Genomic DNA, 18,260 nt, shown 5'->3' with positions numbered 1-18,260 from the left:
AACCAGCCGACGGCTTTTCTGGATGGAAATCTCCGACATGGGATGCTCACATCCCATGCTTGCGCCGCGGAAGAAGGGACACCCACGTTTGACATCGCCTTGGGATAGCGGACCTTGCTATCCCGGGCAAACCACAAAAGGGAGTCCCCTCCCACACGTGCCACCGAGGAGAAGAGGCTCAACAAACGCCGAGAAAGTGACAGCCGTGCGTAACGCGGGGGGTACCTTCGGATATTAGATGGGATATAGCCCACCTCTCCCCGTGCCGAAGCGGTGTTCGGGTCTCATGAACCCCAGCCCCGCTGTCGTTGGTGAGGCTGATCAGGGTGCGTGGGAGGTTCGCTTTCCAAACTCGGACCATGGAACAACTCCCACCCGCCCCTCGTTTTCCAATTCCAGCATAATCACCATCCGCCGTGACGGAGCTTAGCAGCAGACTGCGATGTCCATGCGGTGTCAAGGTGCAAAACTAAAAGCGAGGAAATTGTTTTCCCATGCTCCTACCACCCCGGTCTTGGCTGCGATAAGAGCGAAAATTATCAGGACATGGCAACGCCTGTCTCGGAGTTTCTCGGCTCCTTCGAACGGGAGTATTTTGGTGGAAGTGCCCCGGGGGATTGGTTTGGCCGCAGAAAAAAGTTGCACCTGTCCCTCCACACCTCCGCCCGTTAGCGTCCTGGTGCAATGCTTGGACTGCCCTGGGGCCCCACAAGATCATGCTGTCACTCGTCCAAACCCGACGAGTTGCACCGGGTTTTGCTGCGTGGAAGCTAGGGAAAACGCTCGCGGAGCCGCCGGCTAAATTGACGACTCAGGGCGATCGATCTCCGTTGCATGAGTGCAGCCGCCGCCCATTCAGAACGTCGGGACCAGGCACGCAGCAGTCATCGTGGTGCCTGTTGTCCTTGGGGTAGAGCGACAAAGAGATGCGTCCTTTTCCGTCGGATTTCTCCAGCTTCTTGTCTCTAGCCCGTCAACCTTTTTTCTGGGGCGGATCCTCGGTGTTTCTGTGGATCACGGCATCATCCGAGATCTCGAACCGGCGCTATTAATGACTCGCGACAAGGCCGTCGTTTCTCTTTATCTCGCGCTTCGGGCTCTCAGGGTTCGGGTACTGTCCCGAAACATTAGGGCTCAGACTGCTGAAGAACATCGATGACTGTGCTGTAATCGTCGTTGCGACCGCCAGACGACAGGGGATATGGCTTCCTCCCACTGGCGACTGGAGTGTGACAGCTCGGAGATACTGTGCTGATGAAGCCAGGTGCAAGCCTGCTCAGAGAAGCCTTCAGCCTGTCAACCAGTCCACCCCGAACGCTTTGCTTGGCTCCTGTCGTCGGTGAAAGCTGCGAACAACCCCAGATCCCCGGAAGATGTTGAGCCCGTCCCATAGAAACAGTCAGCTGCTGGGAAGGGTCGAGGATAGCCTGAGATTCGCAGTTGCGGCTCTTTTCTGACTCGCTGTGGGCGATGGTTGTCAAAGTCAAACTGGTGCTTAGGGCTGAAAGGCTGCCTTCAAAGACCAACTGCCGCTTTCAACCGGTTTCGGCGGGGCGGGCTCTCCCATCAGATTCCCAGAAAAAGGAGACCACATGATACGAACATTCTTGTGTGATCCCAACAACAAGCTGAAAGCCAAAGAAGCCCTCAGGCAGAAAAATGGATTTTGCCAGCACAGCGGATCCGCAAGAGCACCTTGAGGGACAAACGCGCGGCAGCCACAGGCCAGGGTAGCAATTGCCCCTTTAGGTTAGTGCCAAGGCTTCAGTGAGTCAATCAACTCCAGGTCTGATGTCAATTATCAGAACCCCCTCGTCGATAACTGAGACACAGTCAAGTGGTGAATATTCTGATTTTCTCAAATCTCTGCAGTGACCCGTGGTGACAAGTCACTGTCACCTCTGCTATCCCCTGGTCTAGTTGAGTGTTGAGGTGATGTGATCCGGTGCCTGAGGTGCAAGGTGATTAAAGCGTTGTGGTTGGAAGGGGTGTGACGCAAACCCCCACGCCCGCTCTTCCAAAAAAAAAAATGCGGGTTAAGCGACAACATCTGGACACACCCAAGGTCAACGCAGGAGCATCACGCCAGAACAGGAGCTTCTGGTACACAGCTGCAAATCCTCTGGAGCAGCCCCGGAGAATGTGAAATGGCCAGTTCGAGTTTGATCCTAAAGAAGCAATTGGCCTTTGAATGGGTGATCAGCGTATTTGGTCTCCGAGCCGGTCGCACCTCAGAGTGGAAGGAATGTGGCGCCTTGGGCCCGATTGGGGCTTATCGCATCCCCAGGTCCCCAAGATGTTCCAGTAGGTACCCCGGATTTTGGGAGTGACGTGAGAGGACCCCTGACAGAAGGGAAGGAGGCTCCCCAATACCTCTTTCAAGAGGGCGGCGTCGAGTATGGCTTCTCCAGTCGTTGCAAGTGCCGCAAATGAGCGGCGTTATTTTCGCAGTGTTTGCGCGGCGATACGAGGTTCTCCTTTTCGTTTGTTATTTGATCGAAGCTTTTTGTTGGCGAATAGCAATAATAATGGGTAGGGCCGAGGAGCAAGCGATCAAATTCGTCAGCCGAGGGTTGGACGAGGTCTCGTCCATGCCCCATCGAATCTCTCCCCACATTCTGCCCGAACCTCCACACTTTGTGTCGTCGATGCTTATCTCTGCTCGCGCCACCCCCAAGATTGCTGGATACACGTCTCACGTTGCTCCTGGGAACTGGTGTGGGACTGAAAAGCAAGTAATGAGGTCAGTCGAGACCTTTTCCGCAACCGTGATAATCATCCATCGCAACGAAGAAAACAAGGAAGTAGTGGAAACATGATGAGGCCTTTCCAGCACGCTATCATCATCATGGTGAGGTTGCTGCTTTCGCCTGTCGTAACTCCTCCTAACTCCCTCGGCCGGGCGGCTTCCCCAAGCTTCTTTTCTTGGCCTTCGGCGCTCAAAACGTCGACTCAGCAGAGATGAATGCTGCAACATGATCAAACATTGTGGGTACGGCCGAGGATATGCTCAGGGCCAAGGTAAGAGTGAGTTACCACGGTCTTGGGGGATTTTCATTATAGAGGCTGGGGACTGCGGATGCGTGGATAACAATCACGGTTATAATGATAATCCATGTACCTTTTCCCCAGATGTGCAACTTACATCATGATCATGTCTAGTGCATCTCCCCCGGATTTGACGACACTCGAGTGACGGGAAGCCTTATCGGTCTCGGCTCTCGCCGTTCAAGTTGGAGATCTCAGTTCTTGGTGTTACAACAAACTTTGAGCTCTTCAAATCAAGACAAAAAGTTGAGAAAATAACAAGCGGGGGAACGTACCGGAGCCCAATCGTCTTGCGCATACCGCTACTCAGCCACCACGCACACCGCCCCCCTGTCCTGTGAAATCGGCCTCGCCCACATCGTGCACCTTTGCGTACACAGGAGGCAGAAGGGAAAAGAGTCTTGTCTTGACAAAAGGTATAGCTGCACCCTCTGGAGAGGCCGCTGCATGACCTTCACCCTCGCACATGAAAAAAATAACACACACGGCGGCCTTCGCCTTGGGTTCTCGGGTGGTGGTGGGATGGCGGACGGGAGTGAATGCCTAAGTGCTGGCAACTTCATATGAATTGTGTGCAATGAAAAATCGAGAGCAACTCGGAGTTATGCGCTGGCACTTGTGCGAGAAGGCGGAGGATAGGACAGTCCTACTTTATGAGTTGCAGAACATCAACAAGACGATAATATAACATAAATCTTGGTTCACCTCGCATGAGACACCGGTGGACATGCGATAGCATCATACTCCGTACCGCTCTATAATCAGCCTCTGCCGAGAGAGTTGGCGTCTTGTGCCTTTGGGTGTGAAGCTGAGGTGATCGCTATCTCACAACACCCCACGCTCGGCTCCTGTTGGTGCCTTCCTGTTTGCCGTGTCCTCTCCGAACACAACTCCACCCGCCCCATACAGTGCCCCCCCCCCCCCACAGCAGACCCCTTTCCACCTGGGGACCAGCACCGTAATACATTTCCAATAAAGTACCGCCGCCTCAACAGTTGCACACCGGTGAAAATTTCACCATGAACAGGCAGCAGAGGGCGGGTGCAGAGAGGGCTGCATGGAAAGGGTACATTTCCACTCGGGTGCGGCAGAGAACAAGCACATATGGACGGGTGGGTGGAGAGAACTGGAAGGGGGAGGGCTGTGAAATGGGGGTGGATGTACCTTACCGCAGCTACCTACATGGGCGTGAAATGCGGTACCCTTTGGGCTAGGTACCGATGACATTTTATTTTTTCTTTTTTCCCCGAGATGCCCCCTCCCCACCCCCCCTGGTGTTCAGGGAAGGGGCGCGCTGAGTCGCTAGGGACCTTACCGAACGCACCCCCCGTGGTGTCCACACCACATGCCTGGCACGCCCCGGTGTCAGCCCGCTCACCCGCCATTTAAAACCAGCACGGCAGCCGCCCCCCAAAACCCAGGCTCTCAGTGCTCCTGCTTGCTACTTCAGATTTCCCATGCTACATTAAAAGCTTTTCCCCAACAGCACCCGCACCACGTCCCCAGACCCAGTCGCCAACCCGCACGCCAGCAAAACCTTAACTCCAACTCCAACCTAACGGGCCGCCCTATTCATCTCGTCCCAACTTTTGCAAAGAAACGAGGAACGTCTGGAACCCCAAAGGGGCTGAGAGCGTTGACCGACACTTTTTTCCCCCTTCGATCTTGTCCGTCGCCGGCTGCATGCATTTTGTGCAGCTCAATTGGAAGACAACTGGGACAACTATACGACCGAGTAGGGGTTAAACAGAGTCCCAGCACAAGGGCGACCGATCACATGCAACGAACGCAATCTGCTGTGGACTTTTCCAGTCTACTGAACCCGGAGACAACAACAGAGAGGGACCAGCTTTCTCCCCAACGGCAGACGCAAACGCAAACGCAGACTCCCGCCGTCGACGTCGAGATGTCTGTTGGATTGCTCCGTCCAAATGGGCCTTTGCCCACGGGCGCTCAGCCGGCTGACAGCACGAATGAGCTCCCCCGTCCTTACAAATGCACCATGTGTGACAAGGCTTTCCACCGCCTCGAGCACCAGACCCGTCACATCCGGACGCACACGGGCGAGAAGCCACACGCCTGCCACCACCCAGGCTGCAGCAAGAGGTTCTCGCGCTCAGATGAACTAACGAGGCACTCGAGGATACACAACAACCCCAACTCCAGGAGAGGGAACAAGGGACATCAGCACGCTGGTCTGGTTCACAGACTGCAGCCTGATGTCATGCCTCCACCGCAGCCCAAAACGATTCGCTCGGCTCCCCCGACCGCGATCTCTTCTCCCAATGTCTCGCCTCCTCATTACCACTCGTACAACTTCTCCCCTCAGCCTACGCTGACCCCATACCACCGCAATGCTCTTGGTAGCCAGAGCGGTCCCGACATTCAGATGCTAGCGAGAGCTGTTGGTCAAGTCGAGCGGGACAAGATGGCCCCTTACGGCTCAAGACATGCTCACTTCTACGGCAACGGCATTGCCACATCAAGGAATCCCCTGATAGCCGGCCCTTCGCTGCATGCCTACCATATTTCTCGGCCCACTCACTCCCACGATGACGACGACCATTATCACAATTACAGACACGCTAAGAGGTCGAGACCCAACTCGCCTAACTCCACCGCTCCTTCTTCTCCCACGTTTTCTCACAATTCACTCTCGCCAACTCCCGACCACACACCACTTGCCACGCCTGCCCACTCTCCGCGTCTCCGGCCCTTTGGAACCGAGCTCGCGCCGTTTCGCAATCTTTCTTTGCATAGCCAAGTTCCGGCGCTTGCTCCCCTTGAGCCGCAACCCGAAGGTCAGCAGTTCTCGCAGCCACCCGCGCAAGCGCCATCTCGCAGCGGCATTTCCTTGACCGACGTGATCAACCGTCCAGATGGAGCTCGCAAACTTCCACTTCCAAGGATGAGTGTCAGCGACATGCTCACGCCAAGTGATGGCTACAGCCTCAGTGGCAGAAACTCGACCGCCAATAGCGTTGCTGGAGATTTCTTGTAACGAGTGTGACCACGCAAGGGCGAGTGAATTGTACAACTTTGTTAAGTTTGCAGTCTCTTAACGACATGATATGACGACAACGAACAAACCCGGGACTATAGAGGATATACTACGGGGCGTTTGGGCAGGTTTCTCTTTGGATGGAACAGGAAGGGTTACGGGTACTCGAATCATTAATAGCGACCAAAAGTTGAGCGTTTTGGCTTCGCCATGGTGGGATCTGGACACATGGACACACGCGGTTTTTTTCTTTTTTTTCTTGATGTTTTTCTATGGCGGAACTTGTTTTTTCGAGGCGGGTTATAGACATCACCACTTCCTTATTGTTTCTGGACGGACGGACGGATAGACTTAACTTCGCTCATACATATTATATATGATTCTGCTGTTATCTCCAAGGAGGTCAGCGAACATGATAAACGCTATTAGTATTTTGCACTTTGTAATACTTTCTGTGTTTCCAGACCTTGCGACCACTGTGATATGCAATCCTTGAGTTCATCTGATCCCTTTTGGCCTCTAAAGTTGACTATTTTATTTCATAAAGAAAACTCGACAAGACAGAACTCCATTTCTGCCCACTCTTGCTCTGCTTGCCCGTGTGACAACAACCCCCACGCTCAAGATGGTCACATACTCACGAACAACAAAGTTGGGATGTGGTTTTTGGCGCTTTTGTGTCTCGTGAACCCAAACATGACAGAGTATGGCACCTGCCCGCAACACGAGATAGTGGGATGGAAAAACAGAATGTGATGTATCAACGTACACGACGTCCGCGGCCTCGCCTACCACCACCGCCGCCTCCATGTAATGTACTTGTCCGTTGGGGGAGGGGACGTGGAAGACACCCATGATGTAGGATAAGCAGTACTACCACACCTTTTTATGCGTCTCTGATGGGCCCAAAATATATCACCACGCGTAACCTGCCTACGTATGTAGGTAGGCTTATACTCATCGTACTCGAACTGTTGAGTACCGGTGCTGGTGTGGACTGTCTCACTCGGGACAGTCAACAAAGTTTTGCAAGGCTGAGAGACATGTCCTCTGTCAGTGGATGAGTCTAGACAAGGAGAAATTTCAGACCAAACAAACTCCAACCAACAGCTGCGGCGTAGAAAAAAAAAAAAGCCTTGTGTGAAACCCGCTCCACACCATCCAAGCATCCCTCGATACGGCACTGCATTCTGCATTGCTTCTGCCAAAAAAAAAAGTCCTCACCCCGCCATTTTGCCCAGGTCGTAAATACCGAGACGAAAGGCTGGTTCGGTCAGAAAATGGCATTTCTCTACATTTCCATTTACACCAAAAGAAGAGTGGGTATGCAACCCGCATACCTATTAGTCAAAAGGGCTGACATGGAGAGTGACACCCAAAGAAACTTGACTAATAATTAGCCAGCAATGACGCCAACCCAACAAACCTCCCACCCGCGACACTCGCTCGACTTTTTTTTTTTTTTTTTTTTTTTTGGCCTTCTCCAAGGCAAGGCAAAGCAGCTCTTAAAAGTGGACGCTGAGAAGTTGGGATTTCCATTAGGCACCGAATATCTAGAACAATATGCACCTGTTGGAGAAAAGAGTTTTTGACCCAATGTGTGTCAAGTACGTATTGTCACAACCAAGCCTCGCTGCTTCGTGTCTTGGGTTTCTTGCTCTGCCTCGGCCTCCCCTTTTCCCTCTCTCTGCCTTCTCTCCAGACGGCGCGCTTCCACACAAAATCCGGGCGCAAGTCAACAAAAACCTGGGGGGCGGGGGGCGTTATTTCCTTGGCAGTTGTGTACAAGTGAGGGAGAGGCCCAGGAGGCGTATGCAATGTGGGGAGGGCAATCGATTGGATCCCGGATTTTTGCCTGGTGTGTGTACTTGATGGTTGTAAATTCGTATCAGGTCAGCTTGTATGAAAGGTTTTTATTACTGTTCTTTGTTTTCCGTTCAGTACTTTCTGGACAATCCATTTTGCGTATTTTACCGCAAGCTAACGACATCGAGTCTTTCCAGAAAACCACCCCCACCACGGGCCTCACTCGTAAAAGCAAGGGGCTGGCGCAAAAGGGAACTTCTTTAAACTCGTACCGCCGTCTGCGCGGCTTGGGGCCCGTAGGTTGATCTCCCTAGGCCGCCAGCCGGAACGACCCCCGGACTCGCAATGTGTGGGGTGACAACGTGCTAAAGTCTGGGGATGCGCGATGCCGGGACGACACTGAGGCAGCGCTTGGTAACACACCAAAAGCCGAGCAACGATAGCGCCATTGTGACCCCCAACTTTTCCTTTTCTCGATGACGATCCCGGAGCCTTGACGTGTGAGCTAGTTTTCTTCATGACCCGCGGCGCTCCTCATGGCTTCATCAATGGCTGGGCCCATTCTGGTCTAGCAGAATTGAAGCGGATGTAGATATCCGTATACGCATCCCGGGGCTAGAGTTTGGAGATGAGTCAGGAGACCTGTTGCCACGAGTCTGCTCCAAGACGCAAAAAAAACCTGGCCAAGTCGGTCCACGTTGTGCTGCGTGATCCATATTTCGGCACAACTTGCATCGTGCGGTTGTGCTGTGACCCTGTCCTTTGGCCTCCCCGCCCGATTTCGCAGCAGTAAAAGGCTTGAAGGTCACACTAATGACAAACCTTCGGGAAGATGGCGGCATGAGAAATGGTTTAGTGTCGTCTATAGGGTGGTGTGTACTGTATGTGTGTAGTCTCTCCCGTCGGCTCTCGCGCTTTGAACGGGGGCGGCTTGATTAGTGAGGGTGTAGAAAGTGATGTACACACATCTATGTCAGTCAGAGCAGCTTGGAGGCGTAAAATGTTACTCTCTTCACCGCAACTTCGGGAACAGAAACAGAACCATGGTGGTGGTTGGTTGGTTTGAACTTATTCGCTCTGGCCATGCCATGTGTGGTGGGCGCCTTTTGCTACAGCAGTGATGCAATCCATGTGCTTCTCTCGGATCATCTCTCTTGATTGCCAAGCGCCAATAAGTTGAACCTGGGAGTCTGGGGCGGCTCATCGGCTTCTCTCTGGTCGGTGAGCCTAGACTGTCCTTACATTTTGGCTGCAGATGTTCCTGCACGGCTTGCTTCGTGTCCCGGTCACGCCCTTCGTTGGCGAGGTGAGGAAGAGATAAGGAACCAACCGTCAGCCAGTCAGAGTCTGGCATATTCCGGGCCGTCGGGTGTGAAACAGTGTGCTTCCTACACGACGACGAGGGGTTGATGTTGTCAAGCCGGTGATGAGATGGATGACCCAACAACCTCCTGACCACATTGCATTACCCTGGCCTCCCGTTGGATCAGGGGCTGTCATCCCCACAAACACGGTGCGGCCTCGACCCCAAGATTCCCGAGCTTCGCTAACGCGATCTGGGACAGGCGGAGAACCTTGTTTCGTTGCAGCTGCCCCTTTGAGGATGGGGCGAACACCAGCTCCGTGATAAGCTCTCGGTTCGAAGGTGTGGAGGGATAAGATCGGCGAAAGCGTGACCTTTGCGGCCAAAATAGCATACAGATTGGACTGTGAGCATGATGTTTCGATAGTGGGGGCTCCAGCATTCCAAGCAATCATAGCACCAAACCGCTGTCTCACACCTGGTCTGACAGTTGAGGTAAGAAACAATCAACCCTGTGATAGTTGGAAGGCGGTTCGATGCAACCCTTGTACCTGGGTGCGAAACCACGTCAACCTGAGGCGCCCGGAGCTTCTTGCTTGAACGGTTGGTGCTCTCGAGCTACTATGGTTCCGGTAATGTGTAGTTGCGTGTTGCTTGTAATGCAACAAGTCAGATGCAGATGGTGTCAACAGAAGCGGCACTTCTAGGTTTTCGAGGCTGTATACCTAGTATTCAGGATTGCGCGTCTCGTAGGTACACGAGCAGGTACGAGTTGGTTCCTGCCGTCATCTGAAGTCGCAAGTTTGCGTGATCCGGAGTTTGGGATGGCAGGTCCCCACATGCCCCACCCCCACGCCCCACGGGGTTCTGAAGCTTAAAGCTAACCCCAGACCGCCAGCCAAGCCACCAGGCCAGACTGTGATGCAACCCCACATTTCAACGACAACATCTCGCCCAGTCACGGAACCACGAGCCTTGAACGATCAGCTCTGGAGGCGTGATAACGATATCTGTGGCTGGACCCCCATATCCGACGGTTGCACCAGCCAAGTCAATACAGGAGGGAAAGGGGGCAGCTTTGCTCCCAGTTATCCTGCGGTACGTACTTGGCGCGATAAGAACCGTTGCGTTGTGTTTTCGGGAAGGACGTTACAAGTGGACAAGCGGTCGAGACTCGGACAAGGCATGCTTCCAGCATAAGCCACAATCAAAAACACATTGCTCAACCACAGACCCAGCTTTCATGGTTGCCCAGACGGGCGATGGCATCAGGAAGACTGTCAGCACACCTTGACACCCTTGCCACAAAATAGTTGAGACACTGAAGTAGGTGAAGCATGCTTTGGAGGATAGTTCATAGGCCTTTAACGATGGTCCATAGGCCTTTAAAGATAATAAGCCTTGAAAGATCGTTTAGAGGCCTATTAATTTACTTTTAGGGCATAAGGTAGTTTACAGTATAGTATGGGTTAACTTACTTTTGCTGTCTCAATTCTTTTGTAGGGAGGGTGCTTGAGTCTCACCAGCAGAGCGTTACGTGCAGAAGGCAGCCAACCACACCTGGCAGCATGCTTTGGCGGTCCGAGGATGCACCTCGCCTGAAACTGAAGGATTTCAGGCGCTTGCGGATGGGACGGCGAGTGTTAAGTGCTGGTGAAAACGGACAATGCTCCTTTGCTGGCCTCGGCCTGCTTACTCCCAAGAGAACACGGTAAGCGGGAATTGGAGAGAACCAGAGATGCAACTTTGTGGGCGACATCGTTTAACCAGAGCTTCTTAGATTCCACCGAGACTCTCAATGGCTTTTGTGCCTCACGCATGCTTTGCGGCCAACGCTCATGATACTCCCACGTCCCATTGCTCTGGTTCGTCGGCCGCTTCAGGCTCCCTGCTTCCCCGGTGTGCCATAGATGCACCATGGATGCACTGGATCCATCATTTCATTGTTGGCTCGATCTGTTTCCATGGAGTCTCTAGATGCTCCCCAGATATGTGTTGGCCCATACCTGATGATCATCCCTCCTTGCCACAGTCGAAGGGCCATGGCACCGTCATCTTGGTAGGGTCCGGCGTAACCGTTGTCCTGGCTCCGGAAGCCGCGCGGGGCGTCGGCACTCCATCCCATTTTGGATGGCTCTCCGTCCGCGAAGCGGTCATGACACTGGAACCTCTTGGAAGGCACACTAGGGCCAGCCGTTACCCGACCCTGCCCTGACGCAGCCTGGCTCCAATACGACCTTCAACGGAATATGTACCTGTCTAGTCCTCTACCAAGACCGCATCTAATTCAGGGCAACGCATCGAAGATGGTGTTGATGTACTCTATCATGGTATGTTGAAATGGTTGGCAGTAAGCACCTCATGTCATGGCTTTGCTTTGTCGAACTATTTTCATATACCTGTCAATTTGCTCGATTCTTTGGGATCTAGGCTGTACATACCCGTTAAATTTAATGTGCCCGGCTCCAAATGATGCCATCTGGGACCCTGTCAATATGCCGGCGTCTATGAGTGACCATGGCAGGAACGACATGCAACGGTGTTCATCCTATCAGTCTGCTTATTCTGACGAATTGGGTATCTGGCTCACCATCACTACCATCATCACCATCGGTGGGGGCCCCTGCCTTATCAAAGGGGCTGCTGGTTTGATATTAATTGGCTTATTGCGTTCTCACCCGGAATCATCCTCACTTCGTCAATCCACTTGCAGCCCAGCAACCCAGCGTGCCATGCTACCCGAGCACGGTGCGCTTCAGGCTATATCACGAAAGCAGCTATTAATTGCTCCCAGTGGGAGACCCTAGAATCTCAATGGCTGCAGCACCAGGTTAGCGAGCGTTGTATCTGCTAGTCATGACGCACTTCTGCACTGCCACTGGCACATACTTGGTAGATCTTATGGGCTAGGTCGACTTGTCGACATTAAACGCAAACGGGAGTTCAACTCCAACTTCAGAACTCGCTCATTGGCCCTTGTTCTTTTCATCACCATTTTTACTCTCAAAAACTTCACCATCCCGGAAGTCTTGCCTGGTCTCTTGGCCATGTTGGCTATTAGCAAAGAAGTGGGAGCCATCTGCTGTGTCTCCGCCGGGACCAAGGTCCGGGTAACTTTTCTAGCCCAAAGGAGCCGAGTATATTCACGCCTTTTTTTGGCTGTCCATATCCATATATTTTTGGGCAGGGGTTTGATGTCCGATCCATTTCTGATCCAGACATAGCGGGCATCCGATCAAGCCACGGAGTGCACGTGTGGAGAAATATTACACCACTGCTATCACTATCAGACAAGTCGGGCTTCATCCCTCAGAAGAGTGCCAAGGGGTCTCGCCAGGTGTAGGAGCTAGGCTCGCGGATAAATCGCAGCAACCGGAGAGCCGGGACGCAAGTGGCTGACCGCTAGATTGCGGTCCAGACATTCATAACAGACTTCTCTGGAACTTTTCCGTGTCTGACTTGATATGCCATTTTCTTGTTCTTATCCCTTGTCTTTGTTTATAGTTTTACATGTCATGACGTGAGCCTGCAGTGGCTAATCGGGCTACCAGTGCATCGACAGAGCGGGAGGTGCAATTCTGAGCCGGAACTGTGGTCGTTGAGCTTGAAGTTGCAGACTCCGGCATCATCCAGAGTCGTTCTCATGCGAATTTCCGCTGGGGACATGCACCAGCGGCAGCAGGCGCATGTAGGTTTTGCTTCTTTCTTCATTATCGGGACAGGCCCCGCAGTAAAACGACGTTCTATGCTGCCTCTCAGCTCGAGTCTATTTATTCTGCATTCCGTAGATTGCAAAAGGTGCACCTAGAGGCCAAGAACGAGACCACAATCACCACCACACCCTGGGCGTCGATGCACTCGAGGCGTGAGATTGCTGGTGTGGATGTAGAATGCTGCAGGATGTGCTGTTTCAGAAAAATTCAGCAGCTCAATAACCCTAAGTAAAGTGAGTCTGGAAGTTGACGGTTGTCGATAGTTAAGATTGAAGCAAGCTTGGGATATCATATTTCACTTTTGGCAACAATTGGTAAATAATGTGTGCAATATGTACCCTTGGTTTGGAAATAGCAGTCATCAATTCAATACCTCACCGGGTGACTAGTCTAGTGGTCAGGACGCTTCGTTGTGGTTATTCTTAAGAATATCACATACGATCCGAAGAAACCCCGGTTCGATTCCGGGGTCGCCCATCTCTTTTGCACAGCTTTTGCCCTTATTCCAGCCCCTAATTTACCACTGCATCCATTTCACGGCAACACTCGGGACTTCTTTTTGCAAAATTTCCCCCCCGGCATCCTCTGCCTTTGTCCGACTCATCAACTCAATTGACTTGCCATATTGGCAATTACTCCTGTTCTGCGCGCGGGCCTTCCCCTCTCCCTCTTTTGCCGCCCAAACCAATCCTCTAAGTGGTTCAAACAGACGCGAGCCGAGCATCAATTCCGCCCCAAACAAGAAAAAGCCACCACTCGAGCTGTTCACTGCAACCGCTTGCCCCCCAAACCGCAAGCGAGTGCAAGGCGCCTGTTTGGGAAACGAGGTGGTAGTTAAACGGTTTTGCAGCCTTGGGGAAGCCTCGACCGAGTTCTTCGCTTCCAGTTCGCTTGTTTGCTTGGAGGGGTTTTCGATCCACACTCGGTGAGCGCCTCTTTTGCTTTTGGAGTGGTGGTGTATCATTATGGAACGGACCAGCCCGTACATCTTTGGATGAGAAGGGGGCGGATGTGCGGGGGATGAATCCTTTCCAGGCTGAAGAGAGGGAAGATCTTTTTCCAGGATCTAGGGGTCTGGACTGGTTGCTGCTGCGAGCTGGCTTTTCTGGAGAACAATACATGGGGATACATGGATTGATCGATGGTTAAGGTTGATGGTTGTTGTTGCTCCTGCTGCTGCTGGTTGGATGAGAGAGGGGGAACCTCGGCCCGAGAAGAGGTTGTGCTCCTCTCGGTTCCATACGACTGACCATCACACTCCGGTGGCTTTTGACCCGACCATTTGCATGCGGCCAAATGCCTGTGTTTCGAAGAGATAAGAGGCCTTCCCGAAGAAAAAGGCACCACATGTGGAAAAAGAGCCGGCAAAGCGCAAGAGAGAGGTGATCGGCAAGATGCATTGCCGGAACCAGGACGCGACCTAGGCTGGAGTCTGCATGTGAAGAGAGTGCCAGTTGATGAGCCCACTCACACTCAACGGATACTGACATACGGATGCTGGCACTGCGATACGATACGCGAGAAGCAGAAAGGGTCACTGGAAGGGTCTCCTGAAACTCTCCGGCCGGTAAGGTGTTCGCTCAGGACAACTCGGTTTGTCAGAATACACACGTTTGACCGAGGTAGCTATTCATCAAAGTGTGTGCTGCGGTTTTATGCCACGTTGCTGAGAAGATCTTTACGATTTGGAATTCGATTGAGCCAGGAAACAGAGTCGTGCTCATGTAAGTATGTGATACAGAGAAGCACATCTGTATAGAGGTAATTGTCTGTGCGGTTTTCGTCTGATCCTTCTTGCCTGCCGGCTGCGGCGATTGTGGTTCGTTGATTGGAATTTGAAGATCGCTCCGACGAGGTTGCCAAGACCGCGGAAGTGCTTCCGAACCACCACTCATCGGTTGGAGACATGGGGTGAGGGTGGTATGGAAGACAACGGTCGTATTGTGTGTGTTGACAGCGGCAAAGCGGAAGGGAAGGACTAGTGGCCGTGTTTGGGGCTGTAGTGTGGATGGTTGTATATGCGTAAGGTTTATATGATATGATGGTGCATTTCAAGGTACAGACTGTGCCTTAGGCAGGCAGAACTGAATGGGTGGGATCTCAAGTCCAGGATTCTTGCCTGTCTAGGAATGTGTGAAGAAGGGAAGAGGTTCGCAAGCAACCAGTCCACTCACCGAGATGCTTGGCTCTCTTGGCTTGAGGTCTGGTGATGGTCACGAGGGATCCAAGCTGAACTTGGGTCTAGCTATGGTGGTGTGGCGGGATCTCTTTAATGGAGGCAAGTGGACGAGGGTATGCGTGGGCGTTGTTGCCGTGGCCTGCTGCCGGTTTTGCCGTTGTGTTGCCAGACCGGACAACCCAGAATTCCGAGTTGGACGGTAGTGATAAACAATTAATATTGTCATGAAACCTGTTTCTTGTACCAGCTATGGGATCATACTGTTTAAAGCCACAGTTTGCTCCTTTGAACCATTCGACGGTAATGTCTGATGGTCGAAATTTTGCCTCTCGCTACGACTTATGCCGAGCTGCCAGTGGAAAGCTACTTCACTGAACTCGAAGCGAAGGGAGTGGTGACAAAAAGGGCTAGGTGCCGCCTGTGATTGATGCCCTCTCCGGGACGGGGTGTGAAACCATACGACCAAGCCTTCGAGATTGAAAAATGGCAAGTGACCGCATCAAAGACGGAAGACCGCCACGGCGGAAAGGTCCGCTCGTGGGATTAGTTCCTAGCGAGACCGGGGCAACCAGCCAGACTCTTAGTCTGGATGCCCAGAGGCCCAATATTTTACGTTAAAGGTAATCTGGAGAATTGTAGCGGAATAGACAGCAAGTCCATTGGTTCAACAGCGTCGTTTAACAGCGAGTTTCGGTACATGGTGAGCATGTCCAAGATACAACTTGTTAGACAGACACCGCTCCTTTTTTGGGCACAATTTATACAATAGAGCATTTATTTCCCATCACCCTGAAGGAATGAGTCTTCGATCCCGGGTGGGTGGTTCTGTCTGTTGATGGAGAGCTCTTGCTGGCCTATCTGCTAGATATAGTTTTTTTTCAATATCTGTAATCACATACGACCATAGGCAGTTGAATACACGGGATCCCGTCCGCTCTCCCCTAGTTAAGCAATTGACCGCCGGACCAGTACTCAGGTGGGTGACCACTGGGGAATCCCCGGTGTTGTATGTTTTGGGTGTTTTTTTCCCTCCACTCCTGCTATAGCGGCGACTTTTGCGGCATTTGCAGCAAAAGTACAGCATCACTATTCTACTATAAACACTGTATTATTCTCTCTCTCTTTATTTATAGAAAGCCTTAAAATTTAACTAGATATAAGTATTTCTGTTCAGTTATTAAGAATAGTGAACTCATTAGACTGAATAGACAAGCACAAGAGATTCTGGGGTTACCCCTGAGTGCTTGATATCCACCTCCACAGAGGAAAAATAGTTGTAAAAAGCCAAAATGATAACCTAGAACTTGAAGTTGTTTTTAACGATCCGCCCAGGGGTCGAACCTGGAACCTCCTGATTACTTGAATCTTGAAGAATCGTAGTCAGACGCGCTGCCATTACGCCAGCGGACCTATTAGTTGTGGTTGGAACTGCTGCCGGTCCTAGAGATTATATTGACACTGCACTGCTTTGCCAACGACTTTTAACATCTGACAGTTGTAATTTACCATAGTATGTGCATTCATATCACCATTATCGAATATATACCAGCTTCAACAACAGACAGCATGCCTGCTGTCGCCCCAGCAGCCGCAGCTTCCCTCAGTCTATGAGCATAGAGAATGCAAATACGCAACGCTAAAGCTTAGAAAGCCAGCTTCAACAAGAGAATCTTGCTGCTTCCTGGTAAACTTTGACGTCTTGCCGCCATTGTCAAGGAGTCATGGGTGCAGTGTGAATTGAGGGTTACAGGATAGTCGTGGTAAGGAAGCTTAATAATGCCAGTGTAAGGTAGTGGCATTTCCTCGTGTATATAACAAAGTCCGCTTCTACTCAATGAAGTTATGTTCATGCTTCCTTCTTCACCGATCAATACTGATCTTGCATACATGACTTTTGCCAGACTAGGCGAACCCCGATCAGCCACGTGTAAGAGCAAAAAGTAATCATACTTTATGTTTCCTTCGACTTAGCTGGAGGACGAAGAGTTAGAAACGGTTCTCCAAGGCTAGAGTTAGTCTTCCTCTAGCCATACTGCATGCCGGTGTTTTGATGATGAACATGGAACCTGTTTTGCGTGGTGGTAAGTAGTACGATGAAAGCATCAAGGTAAGAAGAATGGAATATCCGGAACACAAAACAAGCTTGACCATGGTCCTACCCATTGTCAAAGACACACGAACAACCCTCTCAGTAAATAGCAGTATATAAAGATGACTCTGGATCATGGCTTGAAACTGTCGTTTTCACCCAGTTGCTGGCAACTCATGATGCTACGGTGATCCCCAGCCACCAGAAGATCTGGCAACGTCATCCCAATCAGTCTCCCTCATTGCTGCGACAGTTCATCAAGTATGAAGTCTCTTTTCAAGGTAGACTGCCCCCTCATACAAAGCATTTTACGATATTTTGCTTCGAACTAGGATGCTAGCGCTAAACTGCTGCCTGTGGGTTTGGAGATTTGACCCTGACACCAAATTTACCTAACCTTGATGTCAGCCGAAGTCAACCTTTTGCAACTATATAGCCTAGACATTTCTTGAATTGTCAATAAGCTCTTGATCAGAGTAGGCAAACTGGATTTGCCTGATTTGTAACGTCGCCGAAAGAATATTTCAGAACTGCTCAAGATAGCCTTTAAGGGACACACTTGGAATAGGTCGATGAACATATCTGAATGCCTTAATCGGGTGCTTCATAATAACTGCGAGATGGCTCATTACACTCACAAACAGCTGGGCCCGTAGTCTTCAGTTTCGTGTGGCAGGGTATATGGTAGAGAAGCTCATCTTCCCCTTCACCGAACGGTGAAAGAATAATTCTTGGTCTTAATTACTCGTGGCAGCCCTGCTACAAGAGGTAACATGAAAGCCTACCAACGTACCATACAGAAAGAATGAGAATGAAAGGGATATTGGAAACCCAGAACTCGACGTCTTTTACTCTAATCTTGTTCTAACTAGTCGATATCTATACATTTACGACTATTACGCAGTGCAGTATAAATTATCCTGACGAGGACACTTTGAACTTCTTGGAGCTCTTTTATCAGATATCCAGTCTTTTTTAAGGTCTTAAAACTTGTATATGACACTCTTGTTCATTCTTTATATAACTTTACGCGCCTAGGGGGGCAGCGTGAAACTTTCGGTCGGTAGACGAACCATCAAAGTGTCGGGATCACGGGTAAACCTGTACGCGATTTACTTCAG

At 51.3% G+C, this 18,260-nt stretch overlaps 2 protein-coding genes and 2 non-coding genes across 4 annotated transcripts; 2 read left to right on the top strand and 2 right to left on the bottom strand.

The window, feature by feature from the left end:
• Positions 1 to 2,147: 2,147 nt before the first annotated feature.
• QC761_0026360 (uncharacterized protein) lies at positions 2,148 to 2,819 on the top strand (the record flags this gene model as incomplete). Its single annotated transcript, XM_062872175.1, has 2 exons — positions 2,148 to 2,236; positions 2,537 to 2,819. 2 exons carry the CDS (start codon positions 2,148 to 2,150, stop codon positions 2,817 to 2,819), a joined length of 372 nt encoding a protein of 123 aa, XP_062736127.1.
• Positions 2,820 to 4,825: 2,006 nt separating this feature from the next.
• Positions 4,826 to 6,049, top strand: CRE1 (carbon catabolite repressor protein; the record flags this gene model as incomplete). Its single annotated transcript, XM_062875554.1, has 1 exon — positions 4,826 to 6,049. The coding sequence occupies one exon, from the start codon at positions 4,826 to 4,828 to the stop codon at positions 6,047 to 6,049; it is 1,224 nt and encodes a 407-aa protein (XP_062736126.1).
• A 7,201-nt stretch (positions 6,050 to 13,250) lies between these two features.
• QC761_0026340 lies at positions 13,251 to 13,348 on the bottom strand. The gene has a single exon. It is a non-coding gene; the product is annotated as a tRNA-His (tRNA).
• Positions 13,349 to 16,370: 3,022 nt separating this feature from the next.
• QC761_0026330 lies at positions 16,371 to 16,460 on the bottom strand. Its single transcript has one exon. It is a non-coding gene; the product is annotated as a tRNA-Arg (tRNA).
• Positions 16,461 to 18,260: the final 1,800 nt, after the last annotated feature.

This window comes from Podospora bellae-mahoneyi (assembly GCF_035222275.1).
Source record: "Podospora bellae-mahoneyi strain CBS 112042 chromosome 1 map unlocalized CBS112042p_1.2, whole genome shotgun sequence".
Classification (NCBI taxonomy): Eukaryota; Fungi; Ascomycota; class Sordariomycetes; order Sordariales; family Podosporaceae; genus Podospora; species Podospora bellae-mahoneyi.
This window is presented reverse-complemented; position numbering and strand designations above follow the sequence as displayed.